The following is a 24976-nucleotide window of genomic DNA, read 5'->3' as shown; positions in this document are numbered from 1 at the left end:
GGAATCACGAAGGTATATGTGCGTGGAGGGGGGTTCAGGAGAGGAAACAGAGGATAAAGACGAGGAGGGTGGTGGGAGAAGTATACGAGGGGGGAGCATTAAGTGAAAGGAGCAGAGGCTCCGAGGGGAGAGAGGGCGGCTCCCACTTCTGGGTAAGGAGCTCAGACTGTTCCTGTAGGTGCGGGCAGGAAGAGGAGAGAGCAGAGGTGGTGGCTCATGTAAACTAGACAGGACACACGAGGGCCTGAACCAAGGAGCGGGCTGATGACTTGCCCAAGGCCTGCCACTCACACTGGGCGGGGTCGGAGCTGGGATTTAACGTGGAAGGTGCCCTTGGTCCTGGTCTGCAGTCTCTCCCAGCTGCCACCCTGCGAGCACTAAGAACAAGACTGGGAAGCTTTTCTGGGAGTTTTAAGGGAGTGAGGGCAGTGGGGCGGGAAGAGAGGAAGCAGAGAGATGCCGGGGAACGTGCACAGCACTCCACGGTGTGCACAGTGTGGGCAGGGCTGCGGCCCGTCTTCCCCTGGGGCACCACCAGCAGGGTGCCAGGAACACCTGGCTGTGGTCCCCTGGCAGGTCACTCTCACTGGGACTTCAGACTGAGGTGCCGAGGGGCCTCCCTGGTCCCAGCGGGGAAGGTCTCCTTGGGGCCACGGGAGTCAGGTCCATAGCTGAGGGGGAGGGTTTGACGTCTCAGTAAGGAGACTGAGTCTGAGGAAATCTCCCTCATTTCTTAAGTCCAAGTAGCTGAAGAAAAACAAGCTAACCGAGGTGGGCCCTTCCCTCCACCTCCCTTTCCCCATCGGCACAATGGAGGCCACACCTGTAGTGACGGGTGTCCCGGATGGGTCGGTCTGAGGTCAGCTTGTCGCTCTCCAGCTGGTTGAAGGCGTGCTGCCTGTAAGGGTCCTCTCCGGGCTTCAGCTGCTTGGCTGCCAGATACGCCTTCTCATCAAAGCCTCTTGAGGGTGTTCCTGTCACCTGAGAGGAAGGTCAGCATCAGAGGGGCCCCAGGACAAATGTGCGGTGCACTGACTGCCAGGCGGGAGCCAACAGCAAGGCCTCACTTGTCCCTGATCCCAACCCCGTGAGCAGGAGATCATCATTTCCCCCCCATGGTACAGATGAGGAGACTGAGGCTCAGGAAGTCAAAAACAGTGTTTGCATGTGTGGGGCAGGGAATATATGGGAACTCTTTGTACTTCCTGCTCAATGTTGTAAACCTAAAACTTCTTAAAAAAACAAACAACCTAAAACTGCTCTTTAAAAAAAGTAAAGGCTATTTTTAAAAAAGACTGCCCTGGCTGGTGTTGGTTGGAGCATCACCCCATGCACCAAAGGGTGGTGGGTTCAATTCCCAGTCAGGGCACATACCCAGGTTTTGTGTTTGATCCTTAGTTCAGGAGGCAACCAATCAATGTTTCTCTTTCACATCAATTTTTTTCTCTCTCTCTCGCTCCCTCTTCCTTCCTCTCTCTTTAAAAGAAAACATATCCTTGAGTGAGGATTAAAAAAAAAAGAGAGAGAGACCAAGGTCAGACCTAGTAAGTCACAGGTTCTTGATTCCAACTAGTAGTTTTAAGTCTGAAACCCATACTCTTTTTTTCTTTTCTTTTCTTTATGGAGGGAAGTAAGGGGAGAGAGAGAGAGACAGAGACATTGATTTGCTTTCTACTTTTTTATGCATTCACTGGTTGATTCTTGCACGTGCCCTGACTAGGGATTGAACCCACAAGCTTAGTATATCAGGATGATGCTCTAACCAACTGAGCTATCCAGCCAGGGCTGAAAACCATACTCTTTTGTTTGTTAATCCTCACCCAAAGATATTTTTCTATTGATTATTAGAGAGAGGAAAAGACCGAAAAATATTGATGTGAGAGAAATATATCGATTGATTGCCTCCTGCACGAGCCCAGACCAGGGCCTGGGCCGGGGATGAGCCTGCAACCTAGGTACGTGCCCTTGACTGGAATTGAACCCAGGACCCTTGGTTCCACAGGCTGATGCTTTATCCACTGAGCCAAATCGGCTAGGGCCTGAACCACTTCTGTGTGTAGGATATGGAGAGAGTGACTCCAGGGCACATTGCACCCCCAAGATGTGATGTCCTGAGGAAATCGCCAAGGAGATTGTAGGTTGCCAAGCTACCAGCAGATTGACAGTCTCTTAGGGGTGAACTTGGGCCTGACACTGGGCTAGGTCTGATCAGTAAAACCCAGGGCTTAGACAAGCTGCTACACAGAGAACTACCTGTGAGGACAAGCAGGCTCTCACCGGCTAATGCCAGAACTGCTGGGCGTCAAGTGCACAGACAATGATGCATCTTCTCAGGGACTTGCATTTGCTGCTGAAACAGCCTCACATCAGACCTACTGGGCCCACGGTGCTAAGTGCCGGGCAGTGATAGATGACAGATGCCATGGCCCAGACTCCCTCCTCTTAGCCACACCCTACTCTGTGCTCCCAAAGTCCCCCCATGAAAGACACTGGGGAAGAACACATCTGAGATGAATGGATGAATCCTGACATCTCATTATTTGAGCCAAACTGCTGGCCAGGCATTCCCAGAATCAGCTGTGAGCGCCTTCCGACTCCAACCCTTTCAGCTGCCCAGGTGCCTGGGCTGGAGCTAGGGGCATGCAGAGGCAGCAGGAAGACGGATGAGAATAGTCCATGCACAAACCCCTGCAGGAGGACTCTGCCACAGGCCTGGTCCCTAGAGAGATGGTCCCAGGAAGGCAGCTGGGCCTGTGGGACAGGGAACCAATGTAATGGGTGAGGCTGAGGAACATCCACCAGCAGCCCAGGGCCTCCATGTTCCCGAGAGCCCAGCTCCCAACACCACGACAGGAATGTGGAAAGCTCCAGGGAGCACTGCTCTCCTTAAAGGGTGCCACTCTGTAGTGCTCCCGCCTCCAGCTGCATCCGGTCCTAAGAGCCGGTCCCTGAGCTGCCTGAGGTCAGAGCCAGGAGGGAGATTTCTTCCTGTGGCCACTGGGCCCAGCCAGCCCCAGCTACACATGGATGCTCAGGGTGTGACAGCGGCCACGGGTGCCGCACTGTGATATTCTGAGTTGGTGGTAGGCCAAGGGCTGGCTGGGCAGGTGCAGCAGAGCGCTTGTGGTCTCAAAATCCATTTCAGGAGAGACTGACAGAGGGAAGGAAGGAGGAGGAGAGAATGTGCTGACAGGAACCCTGGATTGCTGGGAGGACTAAGCTGTCCAACCTGAGAGTGAGAATGAGAGGGGTCCTCTGTGCCCTTCCCACCCGGGAAAAGAAGGGATGCTACCTCTGCCCCCGCTTCCTTCCTTCCCCCTCAGCCCAGGGAGATGGAAAGCACCTCCGGCTGATGGTGGAGGAGTTAGGAAAGAAAAACTGCAGAAGCTCCCACAGGGAGAGGATGCCACTTCATTATCCTTCAAGGTGAATGTGGGAAATCACATTTATTCACTTAGGACGTACGGTCACTCCGTGGGCTCAGAAAACCTCCGAGCCCTCTTCCCACACGCACCCATCACCCAATAAACACCGACAGAGAGCCACCGTCCTCCAGCCACTGGGGCAAGCTTCTGGGGGTTCCCAGGCACTGGAGCACCCATTCATCGGCTTACAAATGCCTGAATTCACTCACTCACTCATTCATCCACCCATCCATTCCACAGAGGTCGCCGAGCACCCTCCGTGTATCCGGAAGGGGAAGGAATGCTCCTGAGTCGGTTGCCCCACCCACGGCCTGCTGCCCTCTGGCACCTCACCCACAGCTTCCTCGGGGCCACAGAGAATGTTGTGGAAGAGCGGCTGCTCAGGCCCAGGCTCTCGAGAAAAGTTCCTCTCGGGCCTTAAAACTAAGCTAGACACCCTCAAAGATGCTGTCTGGAAACCGTGCTGCTCCCGCCCACAGACCCATAGCCCCCAGTGGTCCAACCCTCCTGTGAGACAGCTTGTGAAGAAGGGTGCCATGGAAACACCAGGCCCACCCCCTCCCAGTGGCCTGAGCCCTGCTTTCACCTTGACCCAGCCGTCCCCAGGGTTTGGAGCTGAAACACGGCGTGGCCCTGTGTCTGCCAAGTAGAGGGAATACTGAGGAAGGGTGAGACGTGACCTCGGCAGGGCCGTCACTTCCTCTCCATCCAGCGCCTTCCTGGCCTCACGCCAGTCACCGCCCAGGGCTCCTCTTCCTCGGATATCTAGCCCCAGTTCGCACGCCCACACCACCGCGCGCTTCCTTCCAGCTCTCCAACTCTCCTTTCCCGTTGGCCCTGTTCTTTGATGTGGAGACTTCCAGGCCTTTGGATGTCCCATGGGTACCTCTAACTCAACACCTCAAGAGGAAGTCCTTACTGATCTCCAAAGCAGCTGCCTCTCCTGCACTGCCTGCTGCAGTCCCATCCTTTGGGTCCTCCAAGCCACAAATCCAGGGGCCCTGATGCCCTCCCTATGTTCCGCTGCCTGATTTAGACCCCTGTCCTGGGTGTCCTCAGGCAGTATCCTATGGGCATCCCACTGGTATTAACAAATAGTTACCGGAAGTCTAGTACATGCAGTCACTGTGCAAGAGGCTATGAAGACAGAAATAAACACAAAGCAGTGTGGCCCCCAGAAGAGGAATCTGGGAAACCGGCCCCCTTTCCTCCCCAATCCCAGGAGGTAAGGCTGGCCATGGAGGGTCATGAAGAAACACCCCACCTCCAATGTTATTATTTTTAAAAAATATGTTCTTATTGATTTTTTTTTGAGAGAGGGAGAGAAAGAAACATTGAGGAGAGAATCATTGATCAGCTGCCTCCTGCACACCTCCTCCTACTGGGGCTCAAGCCAGCAAGACTGGAAATTGAACTAGCAACCTTTCAGTGCATGGGATGATGCTTAACCAGCTGAGCCACAGCAGCCCCACCTCCAACCTTAGAGCGCAGGTAGCTGGAGAACTACTTGTGGAAGGTCAGCCCACCCCAACCCCAGCTGGAGCAGGAGTCTGGAAATGGCTCTGGCCCATGGACTGGGTACCAGTAAATGCTGTTCCCCTTCTCCGCTGTCCTAAAGGGGAAGTGTGCTGCTACTATCCCCTTTTCCCATCCATGGTGCTTACTGAGCACATCGGCATGCGAGGGGTAATGTACCCTTTGGCTCTAGGCTGTGGGACCATGAGAAGCTATATCTGGATCAGCCTGAGCTCCTGGGCTTGGAGCCACTTGGAACCACTGCTGCTGCCCTTCCTGGAGGGGGTGAGGGCACTAGAGGCTGTTTGTGGTTTTTATATCACAGGCTCTGACGTCTGTATTTACTTCTCTTCCTTTTCCACTAGATGGTGGGCTCCTCATTTTTGAGCTCCCAGCACCTGGCATATAGTAGGTATTGAGCAGGCATTTGCTGAATAAAGGAATGAATGGGTGAGTGAGTGAATGAATGAATGAATGAATGAACACCTAAATAATGTCTCTGCTCCCAACTCATTGATAATCGACCGAGGAGAAAACAGCAAACAAGTGGGACCCTTTGCCACATCACGTGACTTTCCGTGGCTTTCACTGTCCCTCAGGGCAAAAGCCCTGGAGCTCACAGTGACCAAGAGACTCTGTGTGTGGGCACCGTCACCTGACTGGACTCAGCTTGTACTGTTGACCCCTCTCTGGTTCTGCCCCAGCCACACTCACCTCCGTGTTCCTTGGGCCACTGGCACCCCTTCCCCTTTGCCCTTTTGTTCCTTCTGCCTTCTTTCTGGAAGGCTCTCCTCCCAGATGTCTGCATGGCCCCCTCCTTCACCCCTGCAGGGCTCTGCTCAAATGTGGCCTCTGTGAACCTGCCCCACCACTACCTGTAGAACTGTGGCCTGAACCACCCTCCAATTCCCTATCTGCTTTATTCCTGCCCTGCTTTATTTTTCCTTACAGCACTTTGTGCCATTCTATGTGTATTTTGCTTATTTATTTTATCTCTTTGACTGTTTCTTCCCACAAGAGTATAAACTTCACTGGGACATGGATTATCTATTTTGCTTAATGCTGGATCCCAAAGACCAGAACAGTGCCTGAACACAGGACTCAAAAACAACGGCTGATGAATACATGAACGATGAGCCACCATGACCTCAAGCATCTTCACCCCCTGCTCTTCACACACATTCTTGTCTAACACAACACTCGGAACTGAGGTGGACCAAGGAAGTGGCAAGGTAGTTTTTGCCTGCCTCAGGGATCTCCTTGCCTACTCACATGCTCCTGGCAGAGCTGTCAATCACTGTCTCCTGTCCTACCAACACCTCGATCACTTCCACAGGGGTGGGTACAAGACCTAGGCTAGGCTGATCTTATCACTGCACCCCCAGACACAGGGATTAGTGCAGGAATGGTCATTTGACTCACTCTGAGCCAATGAGGATCTTCCCTGAGACTTTCCTAGAAGGTAAGATCTTTTTATCAGCACTGCTGAGTTTGACAGGCGAGCGTCTTCTTGCCAATCACATGGAGAAAGCTTGTCTATGTAATGTACAGCATGGGGACTTAATGTATTGTATACGTGAAAGTTGCTAAGAGAGTAGATCTCAAAATTCTCATCACAAGAAAACGATTTGTAACTATGTGTGGTGATGGATGTTAATTAGACTTATTGTGGTGATCGTTATGCAATAATGTTCAGGGTGTCCCCCAAAAATGTATACACACTTTAATAGCTGATAGCTCAGTTGATGTTTCTTTCTTTTCAGATTTAACCCATTGGAATTAATAATTATTCAAAGTGTGTATACATTTTTTGGCGACATCCTGTATAAATATCAAATCATTATGTTGAACACCTGAAGCTTATATATTGTTATATGTCAATTTAAAAAAAGAAAAAATAGCCTAGCTGGTGTGGCTCAGTGAACCAAGAGGCCACTGGTCAGGGCACATGTCCAAGTTGCAAGCTCGATCAGGGCACATGTCCAAGTTGCAGGCTCGATCCCCAGTAAGGGGCGTGCAGGAGGCAGCTGATCGATGTTTCTATCTCTCTATCCCTCTCCCTTCCTCTCTCTCTCAACTCAATAAATACACATTAAAAAAAGAGAGAGAAAAATATTGTCTGGGAAATGAAACCAAGAGGAAACAACCAGAGCCAAGAGATGGAAAGAAAGAGCTCTAATGATATTGCTTGGAGTTAGTCATACCCACTCCAAATTTACATATGTCTTTTAAAAAACCTATTTTTATTGATTTCAGAGAGGAAGGGAGAGGAAGAGAGAGATAGAAACATCAATGATGAGAGAGAATCATTGATTGGCTGCCTTCTGCATGCCCCCAACTGGGGATCAAGCCCACAACCTGGGCATGTGCCCTTGACTGGAATTGAACCTGGGACCCTTCAGTCCAAGGCCAACGCTCTATCCACTGAGCCAAACCGGCTGGGACTACTTTGGTGTTTAAAAAAATCTACTAGTATGTATGTATGTATCTATGTATCCTTTTAAAAAATATTTTTATTGATTTCAGAGAGGAAGGGAGAGGGAGACATAGAAACATCAATGATGAAAGAGAATCATTGATCAGCTGCCTCCTGCACGCCTCCCATCAGGGATCCAGCCCGCAACTCAGGCATGTGCCCTAACCAAGGAATCGAACCATGACCTCCTGGTACATAGGTCGATGGTCAACCACTGAGCCACGCCAGCAGGGCTCTATTTTTTTTTTTTCTTCTTAAACTAGTTTGAGTTGAATGTTCTTCTCTAATGACCAAAAGTTCAGAGATGTCAGTCCTTAGTCCTTTCAATGAATAGAAAACCATTATCAAAAAGTAAGAAACAAAATCAGAAACAAAATGAGCCATCAATCACAATGACATGGTGTAGGTGGCAGCCATTCATTCCAAGATACCAGGCTGGTCTCTGGCATCTGGCCCAGTGACTTGAGCAGGGGAGATGGGTGGGGCATTCCCAGCCAGCAGGTCTGTGGTCAGGCTTTGGGGTGGGGGAAGGTGGCGGGTTTCCATAGGGACCACGACTTAAGAGGCTCTTTTTTTTGTTTTTGTTTTTTAAATATATTTTATTGATTTTTTTTTTTACAGAGAGGAAGGGAGAGGGATAGAGACTTAGAAACATCGATCAGCTGCCTCCTGCACACCCAGCACTGGGGATGTGCCCGCAACCAAGTACATGCCCTTGACCGGAATCGAACCTGGGACCTTTCAGTCCGCAGGCCGACGCTCTATCCACTGAGCCAAACCGGTTTCGGCTTAAGAGGCTCTTGATTTGCCATGGCCAGGAACAAGGGTGGGGAGACGATGAGTGACAGCCTGATGAACCTCCCACCGCCCTGCAGCCTTTTGCGAAGCATCCCTGGCTGACATTTAGGCAGCTGCCCCCCCTCCAGTCTTTGTTCTTTCGGGAAGTGCCAAATCCAGCCCTTCCATGTCCAATAAGGTCAATCCCATCTGAAGTTGTTTAAGCTGAAATAATGACTCTGCCCTATAAAGTGAGAAGAATTATTTCTCTTCTTGGAGAGTCCTCTTTTCAGTCCGTCACTTCAATTAAACTTTGAAACACGTCTGACTTGCTTCACTTTTTTTCTAGCTAGATCTGCATATTTCTTCCTGACTTCTAAATTTAGAAAACTAACAGCAAAGGGGAAGGTTTAAAATAAGAAAGGACAATATTTTCCATGTCATGTTCATAAAAAGCCGTTCAACCCAAATCCCCAGGCCTTGTAAACTTCCTTTTAAGACATACATGTACCCCTAAATTTTAGATTTAAATAACTCAGACTCCTTTTAAATGACTGCTGCTCAATTTCCTTTTACTGCCAGTAAAACAGGTACCTGCTGGGTTTGCCTTTCGCTGAGTTTCAATGGAACTGCAAATATAAAGGCTCTGGTCCTATTTTATGGATGCCTCCTGACTTTTTTCCCCTGAGTCTGCTTTAAACCCAAAACACCTGGAGAACAAAATGTGATTCCCTACCACTCCCCTGGGAACAAAAATCTCATCTGATGCTATGTCCGAAGTTGAAAGACTGCCATTCATTTTGAGAGCTGGGAATGGTAGGGAATCATGATTCACCATCTCTCTGAGCACAAAGTCTCAGGTTCCACCTTTCCCCAATGAAAAGGCAGGTCCCCCAGGGCCTCCCCATGAGTCACTGGGTTCTGGGGAAGTAGCCAACCCCACTTGGCCTGCCAGTGTTCCTCCCATCCACACACGGGGGTGGCACAGTGCCGGGAACGTCAGTTTGGGGACAGGGGAAACTCACTTAGGGCCTGCCCCAGACACGTCCCCATCTTCCTCTTCACATCGCCTCCAAGGCCGTTATTATAGGGATTACCAGCCTGGGCTTTGAAATCTGACAGCCCCGGAATAGAACGCCAATGCTCACTGCTCTTACCCTTTCTGAGCAGGCTTCTCCACCTGGAAAAATGGGGATTCATGGGAGGATTAAAGAAGAGAATGTAGACAATGTGCTTGGCACAGTATCCGGCACATAAATTGTAAGTTTATTGTTAGCTCGCCTGCCTTTTGCCAGTGGTTCTCAACCTTGGCTGCACATTAGAATCATTTGGGAAGAATTTAAAAATGCCCAGGCCTTTCCCAGGACCGATTAAATCAGAATCTCTGGAGCTGGGACACATGCTCCAGGAGTTCTTACAGCTCTCCAGGAGGCTCCAGTGTGTTACCAAGGCTGAGCTGCTGCTAGTCACGGGCTGGTGAAATCACAGGACCAAGAACCAGGAGGGTCCTTGGAGTCCATCTCCCCTAGTCCCCTTCCCAAGGGCCCTCACCATGAGTCCGCTGTTTGGCCTCTATTTGTACTGACCCGGAGCTACACCCTTAGCAGAGCTGACTGCAACTCAGCTAGTTTCCACGGCTGCTATGGAAACCACCACCTTGCACCACCCATGCCCACAGGCCCAGGGAGCTCTAGTTTAATTACATTCTCGGCAGCACAGGGTAGGGGCTGCTGGAAGCTCACCTGGGGCTCCCAGTTACATTTCCCACATGACCTGACTGTTCCAGAGGCACTGATGACTCCACAGTTTTATGACACAAGTGGTCTCACCAGGAAAGAGGGGGTACACTGCCCATTCCCTTAGGGATCTCAGCCAAACAGGGTCCTCTATTCAAGGCTGGGACAGGCATCAGGCCTACCACTCCAGATGGTTTCTGCTCAGATCCAGGGTCCAAGTCGAAACACACTCCCCAGGTCTCATTTCCTATGTTCTTCCCACCCCAGAGGACACCTCGGGACAGAGGGACTTAAGGGTGGTTCACCCCAGGGAATGCGTGGTGTGACAGCTCAGTTTCTACCTGTTTATCAGTTTACCCAGCTGGAGTGGAGCATTCCGCGGTCTGTGAAGGGTACCTGAACCTTGCCTTCCCCTCCCAACCATACCTCTGCAGAGCATGATGAAGACTTAGGCCTTTTCTGCAGAAGTGAGCCGGTGCTGACTGCTTGCTGAGGATCTGCTATGAGCTGGGGCTTCGCTAGGTGCTTATTTCTGACTCCCAACAACCCTGCCAAATAGATGCTCTTATTCTCATTTTCCAGGGGGTGAAAACTGAGGCCTGGAGTGGTAAAACAACATGCCTAAGGTCACACAACTGCCGAGGGGCTGGGCTGGGACTAGAATTGAGGCTGTCTGGCTGCAGGGCCAAAGCACAAAGCTTCCTCTGTGTGCCTCAAACGACTCCTGGACCCAGATGTGCCTGGCACTTCCCTTCCAATTCTGGGTCCCTTGGCTCCAAAGGAAGCTGGACACTGGTGCCCAGAACACAACCAGGTCCTGACAAGTGCAGCCTGGAGGCTGCCTCCCTCCTGGGCTCAGGGTCAGAGCATCAGTTCATGGCTCAGATGGGGACTTGGACTTGCCCAGTGCTGTCATCTGGCCTGACGCGGGCATGGAAACTTGTCTGCTTATGGCTGGGGGGGGGGGGGGGGGGCTGTGGAAAAAGTGAAAAGTACAAGAGTTTGTATTACTCATACCAGAAAGCAAACAACCACATTTCTGTGGGTCAGCCCAGGCCCTCCTTGGTCTTCCCAGCCAGGGACACCCTCAGGGTCCTGATGACTTTTGTTGCAATCACAGCAAAAGGGGGAGACAAAGCCGATGCCTGTTTAGGTTCCTGTCTGTTTGATGGTACCAACCCCCCAAACTACATTGCCATGCTCTGCAGCTGCGAGAAAGGAAACCAGGGGCATAAACTGCGGAGGCAGGGCAACCCCAAGGCTCCCTGGGCCCCAGCAACACCCTCCTGGCCAACATATGGCGCAGGTCACCACCCGTTCTGCTCTAGTCACGCAAGTGTACTATGTCAATGTTTATACGCTAGCATGGCACTTCAGGTGTTTCATTTCAGAGTCTACTGAACTTGAACCTGCCAGGTATTAACTGGAAAAATAAAAAGAATAATGGGCCTTATAACACACAGAACACATACAGTATGATTATTTCAAGGGTGGCGACAGCCTCCTGCCTCACCCACTGAGGTCGGGACCAGCTGGGCCAGGATCAAACCCAACCCATTAGAGCTCAGCAAGACCCTGATCGTGGGCTAGGCATCTCAGTTTATAACACTTTTTAGAACAAAGAATAGTAGCTGAGCCTGGCTGGTGTGGCTCAGGGGTTGAGCGTCCACCTATGAACCAGGAGGTCACGGGTTCGATTCCCGATCAGGGAACATGCCTGGGTTGCGGGCTCAGTCCCCAGTGTGGGGAGTGCAGGAGGCAGTCGATCAATGATTCTCTCTCATTATTGATGTTTCTATCTCTCTCTCTCTCTCCCCCTTCCTCTCTGAAATAAAAAATATATATATATATTTTTTTTAAAAAAAGAATAGTAGCTGATGCAGTACATTATTGGCATTGTGGGTCAATTGTAGAAGTACATTTCCTATGGTTCATGACTAATAATTAAACAGATTCTATCTACCAATAGGAGAAAGCATAACAGAGGCTGACTCTTAAAATCAGATTAAGCAAAAAAGAAAAAGGAGGAGGGGTAGGGGAATTGAGAAATAGCAGCCTGCCTTATGAGTGGTTTTCTTTGAGGGCCACCTCTGGGGCAGGTACAACTTGTCCTTCAAGAGGGACCATGCCTCTGGACTGGCACCTCCCCCTGCAGCCCAGCCTTGCATTTAGGTACAGTACAAAAACTGGTCATAAAACCTCGAGGCAGGAATAATACTAATATTTTAATGGATAGAGCCTTTTGATTACTTCTGGGATGTACCGAACATGCAGTTTTATTCCATGAGAAATCAGAGACACAAGTCACCTAATCACGGTGTATCACAGGTGCACGTGCTGGGACCAATGGAGACTTGGAGTTAGGCACCACATTCGCTGCAGTTTTTGCACAGTGCACTGAACCACAACTGTTCATGAGCAACAACACAATGACGGTGTCATGTTTGTAGGATAACCTAAACAAACCACTTATTATATACGTTCTTCACATATTCCCAGTGATATAAAGATATGCCCTCCCTGACTTCATCTACAAACTCAGTGCAATCCTTATCAAATAACAACCCTGTTGGGGTGAGGGAGGGTTCCACTGGAAGAGTTTGAATACGAGCGAATAACCAGGGGAAAATCTGAAAACATAAAAAAAGGGAACTAGATGATCTCTGAGGGCTTGTCCACCTTGAACATTAAATGATCTGTAACAACATCCATTCACGCCATCCGTCTTCAGTACCCACTTACTGCAGATCATGGAGGACCTCTGAGCACTTTGTCCTATGGGACCTACCAGTGTGCTTGACACACAGTAGGTGCTCCGCAGTGTCACCTCAAGAGGGTGTGTACATTGTGCTCCAGAGACCCCGGTTCCCCAGGAACTGAAGGGAGAGGTCAGCAGCTCTGGTTGTCATAAAAATGGTACTTGCTCCCTCTGCGGTCTTGAGGTTTGCACAGGAGGTAAGAATACAAAGGATCTCTAGCCTGGGGAGCTGCAGAAAGCAGGGTAACCTGGGAGCCCCACTGGCGGCTCCTGCCAAGTGCCTGAGCTAGGCAGATGGGCATGCTAGATTTGGGAGGGACAGAAATGGATGTTTCATTGTGATTAAAGAGTCCTTTGTGGTAATGACATTATTGTGGGTTAATGGTGGATAGTGGTTTTCTTCCTTGACTAATATCTTTGAATATTACATTAAATTGTTTTTAAGCCACTAGAATGGTTATTAAATTAGTACCCTTTTGGAAAACAGTCTGGTAGTACATTTCTAGTGGGCTATATTTTTTTGGCCCACGGCCTTTTCTGTTTTATTCTGTCCATTATCTTCCCCTAACCATGGTAGGCTGCCAACTGGGCCCCAAATCTCCCATATACCCAGAAGAATTAAATTTAACCTTTGGAAGGGGAGTGACAAGTGTAAATATGTCACTCATTTAGGGTTCCTATTTTAATCTTATAACTAATTATACAAATTATTAGGCATAAAGATGTTTGTGACAGTCTTATTTATAAGACTGGAAATTTGAAGACAATCAAAATGTCAAGAGTAGGGAAATAAATAAGTAAAATATGTTCTGTGAACTGAAAAGACTATATGGCAACCATTTACAATAATTGATATAGGCTGTGGGGAAATAAGTACACTCTTATGCATTCTTACAGGGAGCATAACCGGGTATAAATCTTCTAGAGGTAAATTTACCAGTATGTATCAAGAGTCTGAAAAAGATGTGTACCTATAATTCAATTTTAGAAACCTGTCCTAAGGAAATGATTAAAAATGGGTTCCATTTACAGTAGCAAAAGATTGTGGAGGAAAAAACCCCTAGATTTCCAGTAATAGGAAATCAGGTCAATGAATTATGGTACACCCCTTCAACAGAACACATTGCAACTATTTAAAAAGACATAGAAATGTATTCTGTTAAACAAAGAAAGATGTTCACCATCCACAGTTCAGTGAAAAAAGGTAGGCTACAAATTACTATTGCATTGTGATTCCATTTTTGTTTATCTGATGTTCTGATTTGTCTTAATGAATAATTATTACCTGTGAAATCAAGAAAAAAAACCCAACATTAACCACAGTAGCTATGCAAGCTCTGTAGCAGCACAGAAAAATGCTTGCTCAATAATGGGAGGAAAGAGCAGGATGAAAATTGCATATGCTCTGTGATTGCAGATATGTAAAAATTATGGACTGTGACAAGAGAGGCACACTGAAAAATAAAAACAGCGATTTGTTAGGATGGAGAGATTACGGGTGATTTTCCATCCTTTCGGTTATTACGATGTTTATGTCATTTTTATTTTTTTAAGTGGGAAAAAGAAGCCCTTTGAGACTTTCCCTCTCTAGCCTCTCCCCTCCTTGGAACAGTCGTCTTTATGGAACACAGGCTGCTTACTAAAAAGAATGCCTGACAGTGAGCCTGCCTCTTTACAGCTTATTGCTACTTCTTGGTGAGATCCGTCACTGTGACCTCTTCTCCTTTGACCCTCCCACACACTCCTACCCTGTCTTATCAGCCCTGACCCTTGACCCCAAGCACCCCGATGGTGTTGGGCTAACCAGCCCCTTTTGGCCACCCTGAACCCCCCCATCAAACTTGCCAGCCTGGAAGCTTAATATCCCAGGGTCTCACCAGGGCAGCAAGCCAAGCCAACATAAACCACTAGTAATGGACTGATGCATATTTGACCCCTCCCAAAACAGGCACTCATATACACAGCTCTTGGGAGTATGTTCCTTTGTGGAAAACAAATTGGCAAATAAATCAAAAGCCTTTAAGATGTTTACCACCTTTGGTCTAGCAATTATAATTCTAGGATGTTATAAAATAACTAGAGGCCCGATGCACGAAATTCGTGCAAGGGGCTCGGTGCTCGCAGCCACGTGGCTTGCCGTGGCCCGAGGCAACTGCAGCCGCTGCCTCAGCCCTCACAGCCCCGGCTTCATCCGGAAGGTTGTCCGGAAGGACATCTGGTCTAATTAGCATATTACACTTTTATTATTATAGATAAGTATATGAAGATGTGGGTACAAAGATATACCACTCCAATTTTTTATACCAGTGAAACATTGGACACAATCTAAATGTCCAACAATGGAGGCTTGGTTAGATAAACTATGGCACATCATAAGGTGGCCATGTAAAATAGAGGCTACCCAGGTAAATTAGAATTTCAGATAAAGAACAAATAAATTTTTTTAGGATAACTATGTCCCAAATACTGCATGGGATATACTTATTCTACATAAAACCTGTTCATTGCTTATCTAAAATTTACATTGGAAGATAGTTGTACTAAAAAAAATTATTCATTGTTTGTCTGAAATTCTAATTTACCTGGACATCTTATATTTTTATTTGCTAAATTTGGTCACCCTACACATCCCATAATAGAATACATCCATTAAAACTCATGTTTTGAGGCAGTGCCCTTGTGATCCTGGATCTGTCTCTTGCTTCAACAGAGTGTGGATGGAACAGACCCAAGAAGGGACGCCCCTTCTTCCAGCCTCCGGCCACTCTCCTGTGTCTTATCCAGTCACCACCTTCAGAAACACTGCCAAGACCAGCCAACACACCATTTTTTTTCTACCTTTACTCCTTATTGCCGAACAACCACAAGCTCCCAAATTGGTCAGAATTATTCCACCAAGGTGGAGGCCGCAGTCGACCGCCTGGCCAACCTGCATCGGCGGGCCCCATACACCTACCTCTCTCTGGGCTTCTATTTTGACCTGGACCATGTGGCTCTCGAGGGCGTGGGCCACTTCTTTGGCAAGGTGAGTTGGCGGAGAAGAATCGCGAGGGCGCTGAGCATCTCTTAAAGTGGCAAAACCAGCATGGTGGCCGCATTCTCTTCCAGGATGTGCTGAAGCCTTCCCAAGGTCAATGGGGCAAAACTCAGGACGCCATGGCAGCCGCCCTGCCCTTGGAGAGGCACCTGAACCAGGCCCTTGTGGAGCTGCAGGCCTGGGTTCTATCACGCAGACCCTCCGCTCAGTGACTTCCTGGAGAACCACTTCCTGGATGAGGAGGTGAAACTCATCAAGAAGATGGGCCACCACGTGACTAACATCTGCAGGCTGGCCGGCCCCCAGGCTGGGCGAGTATGTCTTCGAAAGGCTCACCCTCAAGCACGACTAGGAGCCTTTGGAGCCCAGAGGCCTTTCAGAGGCCCCTCTGCATCCCCCTGGTGCCTGGCTTTTGCCTGAGCCTCTTCCCGAAACTACTAGCCATTCTTTTAACCACCCTGAAGCCCTCTCCCATGCATTGGACCAAATGAAACAATAAAGCTTTTTGCAGAAAAACCAAACAACAAGAAAACCTCATGTTTTGAAAGCAGTGGCTTTCAAATTGTGTTTCTTTTCTCCCTGTACTCTAGCTAGAACTTCTCATCTTTCACCTATTTTATATGTTATTCTTCTACATAAGATTCGAAGAATAAAACAGTAAGAAAGAGTTTTAGGAAACAACAATAAGAGACAGTGCTCATAAAATAATATGTAGATAAAAATCATGTTAAAAATCAGTATAATTCTAGGTTTGCATGTACACATGTATATGGAGAGAGAATGAGAGACAGGCAGATACCAGACATTCTGAAAAAAACTAAAAAAACACACACAGTCATTATCTCTGGGTGTTGGGATTGTAGATGAATTTTAGAAGATTTCCAGAAGACTTTTTCAGATTTTCTGCTATGAACTAAATGCATTTACATTTTGAAAATAATTACTATTACAAATATTCCCTCTCAGATGACATTAATACCTTAACATCATTAAGCCTTCATACCTAGGATTCTTCAATCTGGAAGCTATGAACTCTTTGGAGATCTAATGCAATCTCTGCGTCCTCATCTCAGGTGTATTCACACAAAAGTTTGCATACAGTTTCCCCTAGCGTCTCTTGTTAAGATCCCCTCCCTAGATTCTAGAATGCCGTTTCTTTACTTTGCCTGCTTTGGAAGTAGCTACTTACTCTGTTCCTGTGGCAGTGGTTCTCAACCTTTTTGGGGTGGAGGTGAACAGTGGTCACACATCTACTCTGAGACCCCGTTAAAAGCAGCACCCGCCCTAACCGGTTTGGCTCAGTGGATAGAACGTTGTTCTGCGGGCTCAAGGGTCCCAGGTTGGATTCCGGTCAAAGGCATGTACCTTGGTTGCGAGCACATCCCCAGTAGGGGGTGTGCAGGAGGCAGCTGATTGATGTTTTTGTCTCATCAATGTTTCTAACTCTCTCTCCCTCTCCCTTCCTCTCTGTAAAAAAATCAATAAAACATATTTTTTTTAAAAAGCAGCACCCATAAACCCACACGCTGCTGTAGGCGGTTGAGGAGGGTCACACACTCCCTGAGGTCCGCTCTTGGGCTCCAGGTTCAGAACCCCAGGTGCAATCCCAAGCCTTTGGCACTCACTGGAGCCCTGACTTGGCTAATTCCCTTTAGGACCAAACTGATTAAATATAGATTTTGAAAAAAGGGACAAAGCCAGGGATAGAATCTAGCTCAGCATTTCCAGGGCACTGCCACACAGCAAGCACTTCTAAAGAGAAGATACCAAAAAAGAATTTATTTATTTCTTGTTTTTATAAGGAAGAATTTCTTGCACACTGAGTTCTGTTGAAAAGCATTAGCGTTGGGAGGGTTCCACAAACAGGAAAAAGAACCAGAAGGGAAATCCAAAGTAAGGGAAATCCTTACTTTGTATGATGCCTTGAGATGGCTGAATGGGGCAGGGAGGGGGTGATGGGGTGGGATACAGGAATATTGTGCTAACTCCAAGCTGGCTGTCCACTCCCTTTAATAGCTCTCTCAAACATCTGTACCATGAACCAACCTCATTTATCTGCCTGAGAACCATGCAGCGGCCAATTGACAAGGTGAGGGAGACTGCTGAGCGCTTGGGAGGACGGACTCATGAGGGCTTAGCAATTTGGCAGTAGATAGTGGAATGTTAAATGTGCACGCCCCCCTATCCAGCAACTCTACCTCTTGGTATTTCCTACAAACAAACAAACAAACAAACAAACAAACAGCTTACCTACATACCCAAAGAGGCATATATTCATACAGGGTGTTTTTTTGCAGCATGTTAACCAACACAAATTTATCTCTGATCCATTTTACATTTTAAACCAACACATAATCACCAAACTCTATGAACATAATATGATTTAGACTTTGCTTTGGGCAATGGGTGCCTGATGCAGGTGATATTTTACTGAGTTGTACACTTGAAACCTGAATGGTTTTGCAAACCAATGTCACCCCAACAAATTCAATTACAAATATGTATTTGCATTTATTTTCCAAGGGGAAACCACAACAATATTCTGCATAGGGAAAGTTCTAAGCTCAGGCCAACGCTGCCTTTGTCTTTTTCTGCTCTGTACTCACAGGATCACAAGGCCAGGAGGTGCCTAAGAGAGCCTTTGAGCAGTGGCAGGCGCGGGGGCTTCCAAACTCCTGAAGACTAACAGGGATGCCATTCCGGTGGGAACAACTCTCGTTTTCTCTCTCTTTGCTTTCATCTTAACAAAAAAGATTTTAAAAGTTCATGTGGAAGAACAAACATCAGAAAAGAGCCCTGCCTCTCTCTAGTCCCTCTGCTCCCCAACCCCAAAAAGAAAGCAAAAAAAAAAAACAATGGAAGAGACTTGCCTTGCCAATTATTAAAACTCTTAGAAGCCCGGTTGGTGTGGCTCAACAATTGAGCATTGACCCGGAAACCAGGAGGTCGCTGGTTCGATTCCAGGTCAGGGCACATGCCCAGGTTGCGGGCTTGATCCCCAGTGGGGGCCATGCAGAAGGCAGCCAATCGATGACTTTCTCTCTCATCGATATTTCTATCGTTCTCTCCCTTTCCCGTCTTCTCTTACCAAAAATCAATAAAAATATTTAAAAAATAAATAAAACTCTTAGAAGAGCCGAGTTCGGGAGCAGAGAAGGTACTCGGAGAAAGGTACTAGGCAAAAGAAAAGATAGCCATGGGGTGTAAAAAAACAAGGTTAAAAGTCTGAGAAGATTTGGAAAAGTCTGGAGTCAGGGAGACAGCCGGGTATCGAGGAAGGAGTGACCACGACCTTTATTCTGAGGAGCCACACGCCAGCCTCCCAAGCAGAGGGCGCCTGACACATGAGGACGCAGTGACACCACCACCTCCTCCACAGGCTGCTTTGGGCTTCCCGACGGCCATGGCTGTGGATTCTACAACTCATGCAGACCAGGCACGTAGAGCTGCCGAGGAATTGGTCAATATTTACTATGAGATAATGGACACAAGAAGACGGCACTGACCCGCTGTATCTGGACAGGGCCACTTTAATATGGAATGGAAATGTTGTTACAGGGCTGGAAGCCTGAACTGATTTTTCTGAGGTGTGACCTTCTACTGAATTCCAGATTAATATGTGAGATTGCCAACCAGTTCACGAGCAAGCTACCCCGGCCCAGAGTATATAGTTCTTGTTGTGACCAGTGGAGCTGTGAGGCTTGATGGAAACAGACAGCCCTTCTTCAACCAGAACCTCCTGCTGACTGCTCGGACTGCTCCTGACAACACGGTGTGCAAGACTGCAAGGGACTGCGTCCGTTTTCAAGAGGGGGCAAAAGTAGCTAACGGGGGCAAAAGTCCATTCTCCTTTGGTCCAGCAGTTTCAGCAATACAGTTTATGTGAATTAATTCATTCCATTGTGGTTTTAATTCCTAGCAGCTGCTAGTTTGGGCTCTTGCCCTTAAGAGCTTTAATGCTAGTTTTTTACATGCCCTATATCAGGGGTCCTCAAACTTTTTAAACAGGAGGCTAGTTCACTGTCCCTCAGGCCGTTGGAGGGCCGGACTATAGTTTAAAAAAAACTATGAGCAAATTCCTATGCACACTGCACATATCTTATTTTGAAGTAAAAAAAACACAAAACAGCAAAAACACCCACATGTGGCCCGCGGGCCGTAGTTTGAGGACGCCTGCCCTATATACATTTCACTAATGACATTTTAAAAAATATGTTTTTATTTATTTCAGAGAGGAATGGAGAGTGGGGGGGGGGGGGGAGAGAGAGAGAGAAACATCAATAATAAGAGAGAATCATTGATCGGCTGCCTCTTGGGGATCAAGCCCACACCTGGGCATGTGCCCTTGACCAGAATCGAACCTGGGACCCTTCAGTCCGCAGGCCGACGCTCTATCCACTGGGCCAAACCAGCTAGGGCACTAATGACATTCTTATAGTAATATTATAAACACATGATCTCTGTACTAACATACTTCACTGCGAGCCCAGCCTATTGCCAAAATGAAATCCTTTTTATTAAAGCACATTTCTATTGGTTTCAGAGAGGAAGGGAGATGGAGAGAGAGAGAGAGAAACATCAATGATGAGAAAAAAACCACTGATCAGCTGCCTCCTTCACACCCCCCCCCCCCCCCCCCCGCCTGGGGATTGAGCCCACAAGCTAGACATGTGCCCTGACTGGGAATCGAATCATGACCTCCTGGTTCATAGGTCGATGTTCAACCACTGAGCCATGCTGGCTAGGCAAAAATGAAATCCTTTCATAATACTATCTACAGGATGTCAGCACAACGTAACTCTCTGAGAGGAAGTGGAGTATTTTTATTTTTATTTTTGGTTAGGTTAATTTTATGGTAGAACACATACCTATTTTCAGTAAACACTGGTAATACTAGTACAGTTTTGGTATAAGGCTTTTCCAAATCAGTTCAATGAAAATACTTCTAGTCTGACATATCAGAATCATAGGTAGAGATGTTCAGTGGTCTTTTTTCATGTTACCTAATGTTTTCTATGTTGACATGTTCTTATGAAGTGAATTAATCTACTTGAGAAGTATAACATGTTCTTAGTTGATACCTGAGTATTGGATATACTCAGTGACTTAAAAGCAAAACTTGTTAAAAAGAATTTTTCTTGGCAGCTCCAGGTTTATAACTTTAGGTGATGCATGGTAGTGGGACTAATAGCTTTAACGGGAGAAGAAGGAGTGAGAAATAACAAGGTTGCCCTAGCCGGTTTGGCTCAGTGGATAGAGCGTCGGCCTGTGGACCAAAGGGTCCCAGGTTTGATTCTGGTCAAGGCCACATACCTCAGTTGCAGACTCCTCCCCGGCCCAGGCCCTGGTCAGGGCTTGTGCAGGAGGCAACCAATCGGTGTGTTTCTCTCACATCGAAGTTTCTCTCTGTCTTTCCCTCTCTCTTCCACTCTCCCTAAAAATCAATGGAAAAATATCCTCGTATGAGGAAAATGAAGGAAGGAAGGAAGGAAGGAAGGAAGGAAGGAAGGAAGGAAGGAAGGAGGGAGGGAGGGAGGGAGGGAGGGAGGGAGGGAGGGAGGGAGGGAGGGAGGGAGGGAGGAAGGAAGGAAGGAAGGAAGGAAGGAAGGAAGGAAGGAAGGAAGGAAGGAAGGAAGGAAGGAAGGAAGGAAGGAAGGAAGGACAAGGTTGGCTGGAAGTTAGGAGAGTTGGCCAAATGGTAAATTTTTGGTACTTGTTAAGATAATAAGTATCATTGCCAAATGGTCGTATCACTTTTGTTTTAAAGATTATTTTTAAGGTTTTCCCAGTTCACCTCAGACTTACCACTAATATATGTCTCAATTTATTTAAGAACTTATGGAGGTGAAATGTCAGCAATAAACCTGACCCTGCAGCAGGGTCTGCCAGGAAAGCTGGAAACAAAGCCATTGCTCTCTCTTTGGGACACCCTTAACTACTACTTCTTCTTCTTTGTGTGTGTGTGTGTTATTCCTCACCCGAGGATATTTTTCCATTGATTTTTTTAGAGAAAGAGAGGGAGGGAGGAGGGATATTGGGAGGGAGGGAGAGAGAGAAACATCAATGTGAGAGAGACATTGACTGGCTGCCTCCCACACATGCCCCAACCGGAGCTGGAGATCAAACCCGCTGGGGATTGAACCTGCAGCTGAGGTATGTTCCCTTGACCAGGAATTGAACCTGCAACCCTTCTGTCTGCAGGCCAAAGCTCTAACCACTGGGCAAATCAGCCAGGGTGGGATACCCTTAACTTCTAAGTCTTCCATGTGAACTTCAGGCCAAAAGTCTCCTCTGTGTTATCCACCCTCCGAGTAAGTGATTTCTTTCCTGTGTTTTACACTGTGAACTACATTATCTTTTTTACTCATTAATTTAGAAATTATTTAATTTTATGATTTGTTCTTTTATATGACATTGTGAGCAAATAGATTTGTTTTAAAACATGCTCTAGTTATGTGGTTAAGACTTTGTCTTTTTAACAAAAAAACAGAGAGCAGTAGATCTTCACTAGCCCATAAACTTCAAAAGAACAAATTGATTCATTTTATGTCTCAACATCTAAAGAGAAATAAATATAGTTTTGGTTTTTGGTTAAACTTTAAATGTGTTTTCATTCTTGAATTTGTTGTTTTACTGTTTTTAAGCTAGATGTACCAACTTTGTACATTGCAGCTCAAAGTTAATTTTTTTTAAATATTACTTTTATTTTTATCTTTTTTTAATTTAAATTCTTTATTTTTTAAAGTATTACATATGTTTCCTCCCCCCCCCCCATTGACTTCTCTCCAGGCCACTCCCACCCCCCAGCACATGCCCTCACCCCCCTACTATCTGTGTCCATTGGTTATGCTTATATGCATGCATATAAGTAATTTCTTACCACTATATTTGAAAACCAGTAATTCATCTACTTTCCCCCCAAACAACACATTACATTTCTGATATATTAACAAAATAGAATTTAATAGGAGAAGGGGTGGAATTAGAATTTAAACCACTCCTACTTATAGTACTAAATCAAAACTTATACTTTATTCAAAATGAACTGACTCTGATTTGGGATTGGCTTTTTAAAAACCACAGCTTTAACAGCCACAGTCAGAGTGCCCAACACTGCCCTTCCTGCGTGGAGAGCAGTCCCAGTAAAGCTGCACATAATTGGCAATAAGTAACTTGAGCGGTTGTATACTATTCATGAATTGAATGTTTTAAGACTTGTGTATGAACTGGTTTTTCCAAATGCTGTGTAATTTTTAAATGGCTAGAACTAGTTCTATGAACTAGACTATATTTTTTATATGCACATATTTTTGTAACTTGAAAAAAAAATTTGTCTTGACAAGTTTTCTAAACCAGCAACAACAACAACACGAACTCTAAAGCCACTATACTAAAAAACAATATGGTACTGGCTGAGCATAAGACAAACAGATCAGTGGGACAGAATATAATTAGAAATAATGCATACAAGAACACAGTATATGATAAATTGGCATTCTAATTTGGTGAGAAAAAGGTAATTTGGCATAAATAGTGTTGGCATAACTGGCTATTTATATGGAATAAAGCAAAATTTGGCTCTCACTTCATGACAGATACTAAAGTAAATCCCATAGTAATTTAAAATATAAATATAAAAATCAATAAAAATATTATGATAAACCTTAGCAGAATAACCAGTGAGGAAGACCCTTAAAGAGGGTAGGAAGTACATAGCTATTAAGAAAAAAGTAGACTGGATTATCCAAAAATTAAGAATTTTCCTATGGCAGAAATACTACTAACAAATTCAAAAGACAAATGACATATCATTTAACACCTCAATATTTATACCATGTTTGACAAATAAAAGGTTAATCCCTTACTTTGCCAACACCATGATCTTGGGACTTTCAGCCTCCAGAATTATGCAAATTAAAACTCTGTTGTTTGAGCCAATAAAAAAAGGTTAATCCCTGAAATATGCAAAGACTCCCTCAAACTGATATGAAAAAGACAAACAATCCAAATAATAAATGGGCAAAGGATATGTACGGTTCATTAAAGAGATGCAAATTGCCAAAGAACATACCAAACAACTGATAAGTAGAAAATGAAAATAAAGGAAGATGCCATTTTCATCTATCAGATGGGCAAAAATGAAGAAAGAATAATGAGCTCCACAGCCGGTGAGGATACAGGAAACACAGCAGAGGGATTCGTTTCCACCACCTTGGAAACCAACCTGGCAAGGTAAGTTCAAATTTAAGATATACAGAGTTTTCATCAGAAATCCCAGTTTGGAAGCTTACGCGACAGAACTCAAAGCATGAGTATGTAAAGTCCTACATATAATAGAGTTTGTTTAACATTGTGTGTGTCGGCAAAGACTTGAGACGCCCTGAATGTCCGTTAGTGGGGAATGGTTAGACAAACAGTGGTAGGGCCATTCTACTGAAGGAGGTTGATCTAAGCCAGTGATGGCGAACCTATGACACGCGTGTCAGCACTGACACGCGTAGCCATTTCTGATGACACGCGGCCGCATGCCGAGGATGAAACATTTGCTGCTCCTGAGGATGAAACATTTGCAACTAGAGTCTTGGAGTTAGTTTTTTCCTCAAAGTGACACACTACCCGAGTTATGCTCAGTTTTTTGGCGAAGTTTGACACACCAAGCTCAAAAGGTTGCCCATCACTGATAAGCACACTGTCCTGGAGAGATGTCCCCAATATTTAAGGGGAAAAGCAAGTTGAGGAATCATTGGTAAGGTACAATTCCATTTTCTGTGTAAAGAGGGGGCAAAGGAGAGAGAGCTAGCTATGTATGTATATGTGCATTTCTATGAGCATAGAAAAAAGAATAGGAATTACATGGCAGGCTGTTAATGTTTAGCTCAGGGAGATGGGATTGGAGAGGGGTGGGAAGAAGGGGCAGGAAGAGAGAGTTTTAACTTTTTCTTTAGAAATTATTTCTCTGTACTATTGCACTCGTAAAAACAGGCACGTGCTGCTTTTGTGACTTGTAAAAACCTAATAATCTTTTTAAAAGAACGTGGCTTTCATTCTCCGTTCTGCCCTCCTGTTAGCTGGCCTTCTCAGAGGTGGGCCAACGCCCTTGGCCTCTGCCACTGGGCAGTTCAGGGACTCCACACTGAACCAGTGCCCTTCCCCCGCCTCCACCTCCTACCACCCACCAACAGCCTAGTCCTCGGCCCTCTTCCCTGGGCCCCAAACGGACTCGCAAGCCCTTCAAAAGTCAGTGAAACCCAG

The 24976-nt window shown here is 46.4% G+C and overlaps 1 protein-coding gene across 2 annotated transcripts in view; it reads right to left on the bottom strand.

The window, feature by feature from the left end:
• Nucleotides 1–24976, bottom strand: part of GALNT16 (polypeptide N-acetylgalactosaminyltransferase 16) — a 105983-nt gene that overhangs the window by 26428 nt on the left and 54579 nt on the right. For both annotated transcript variants that reach the window (XM_079767516.1, XM_079767515.1), the window contains exon 3: nucleotides 824–981. In XM_079767516.1, the coding sequence (XP_079623642.1) occupies nucleotides 824–981 (158 nt within the window). The remainder of the gene's footprint in view (nucleotides 1–823; nucleotides 982–24976) is intronic.

This window comes from Cnephaeus nilssonii, assembly GCF_951640355.1.
Source record: "Cnephaeus nilssonii genome assembly, chromosome: 4".
Lineage (NCBI taxonomy): Eukaryota > Metazoa > Chordata > Mammalia > Chiroptera > Vespertilionidae > Cnephaeus > Cnephaeus nilssonii.
This window is presented reverse-complemented; position numbering and strand designations above follow the sequence as displayed.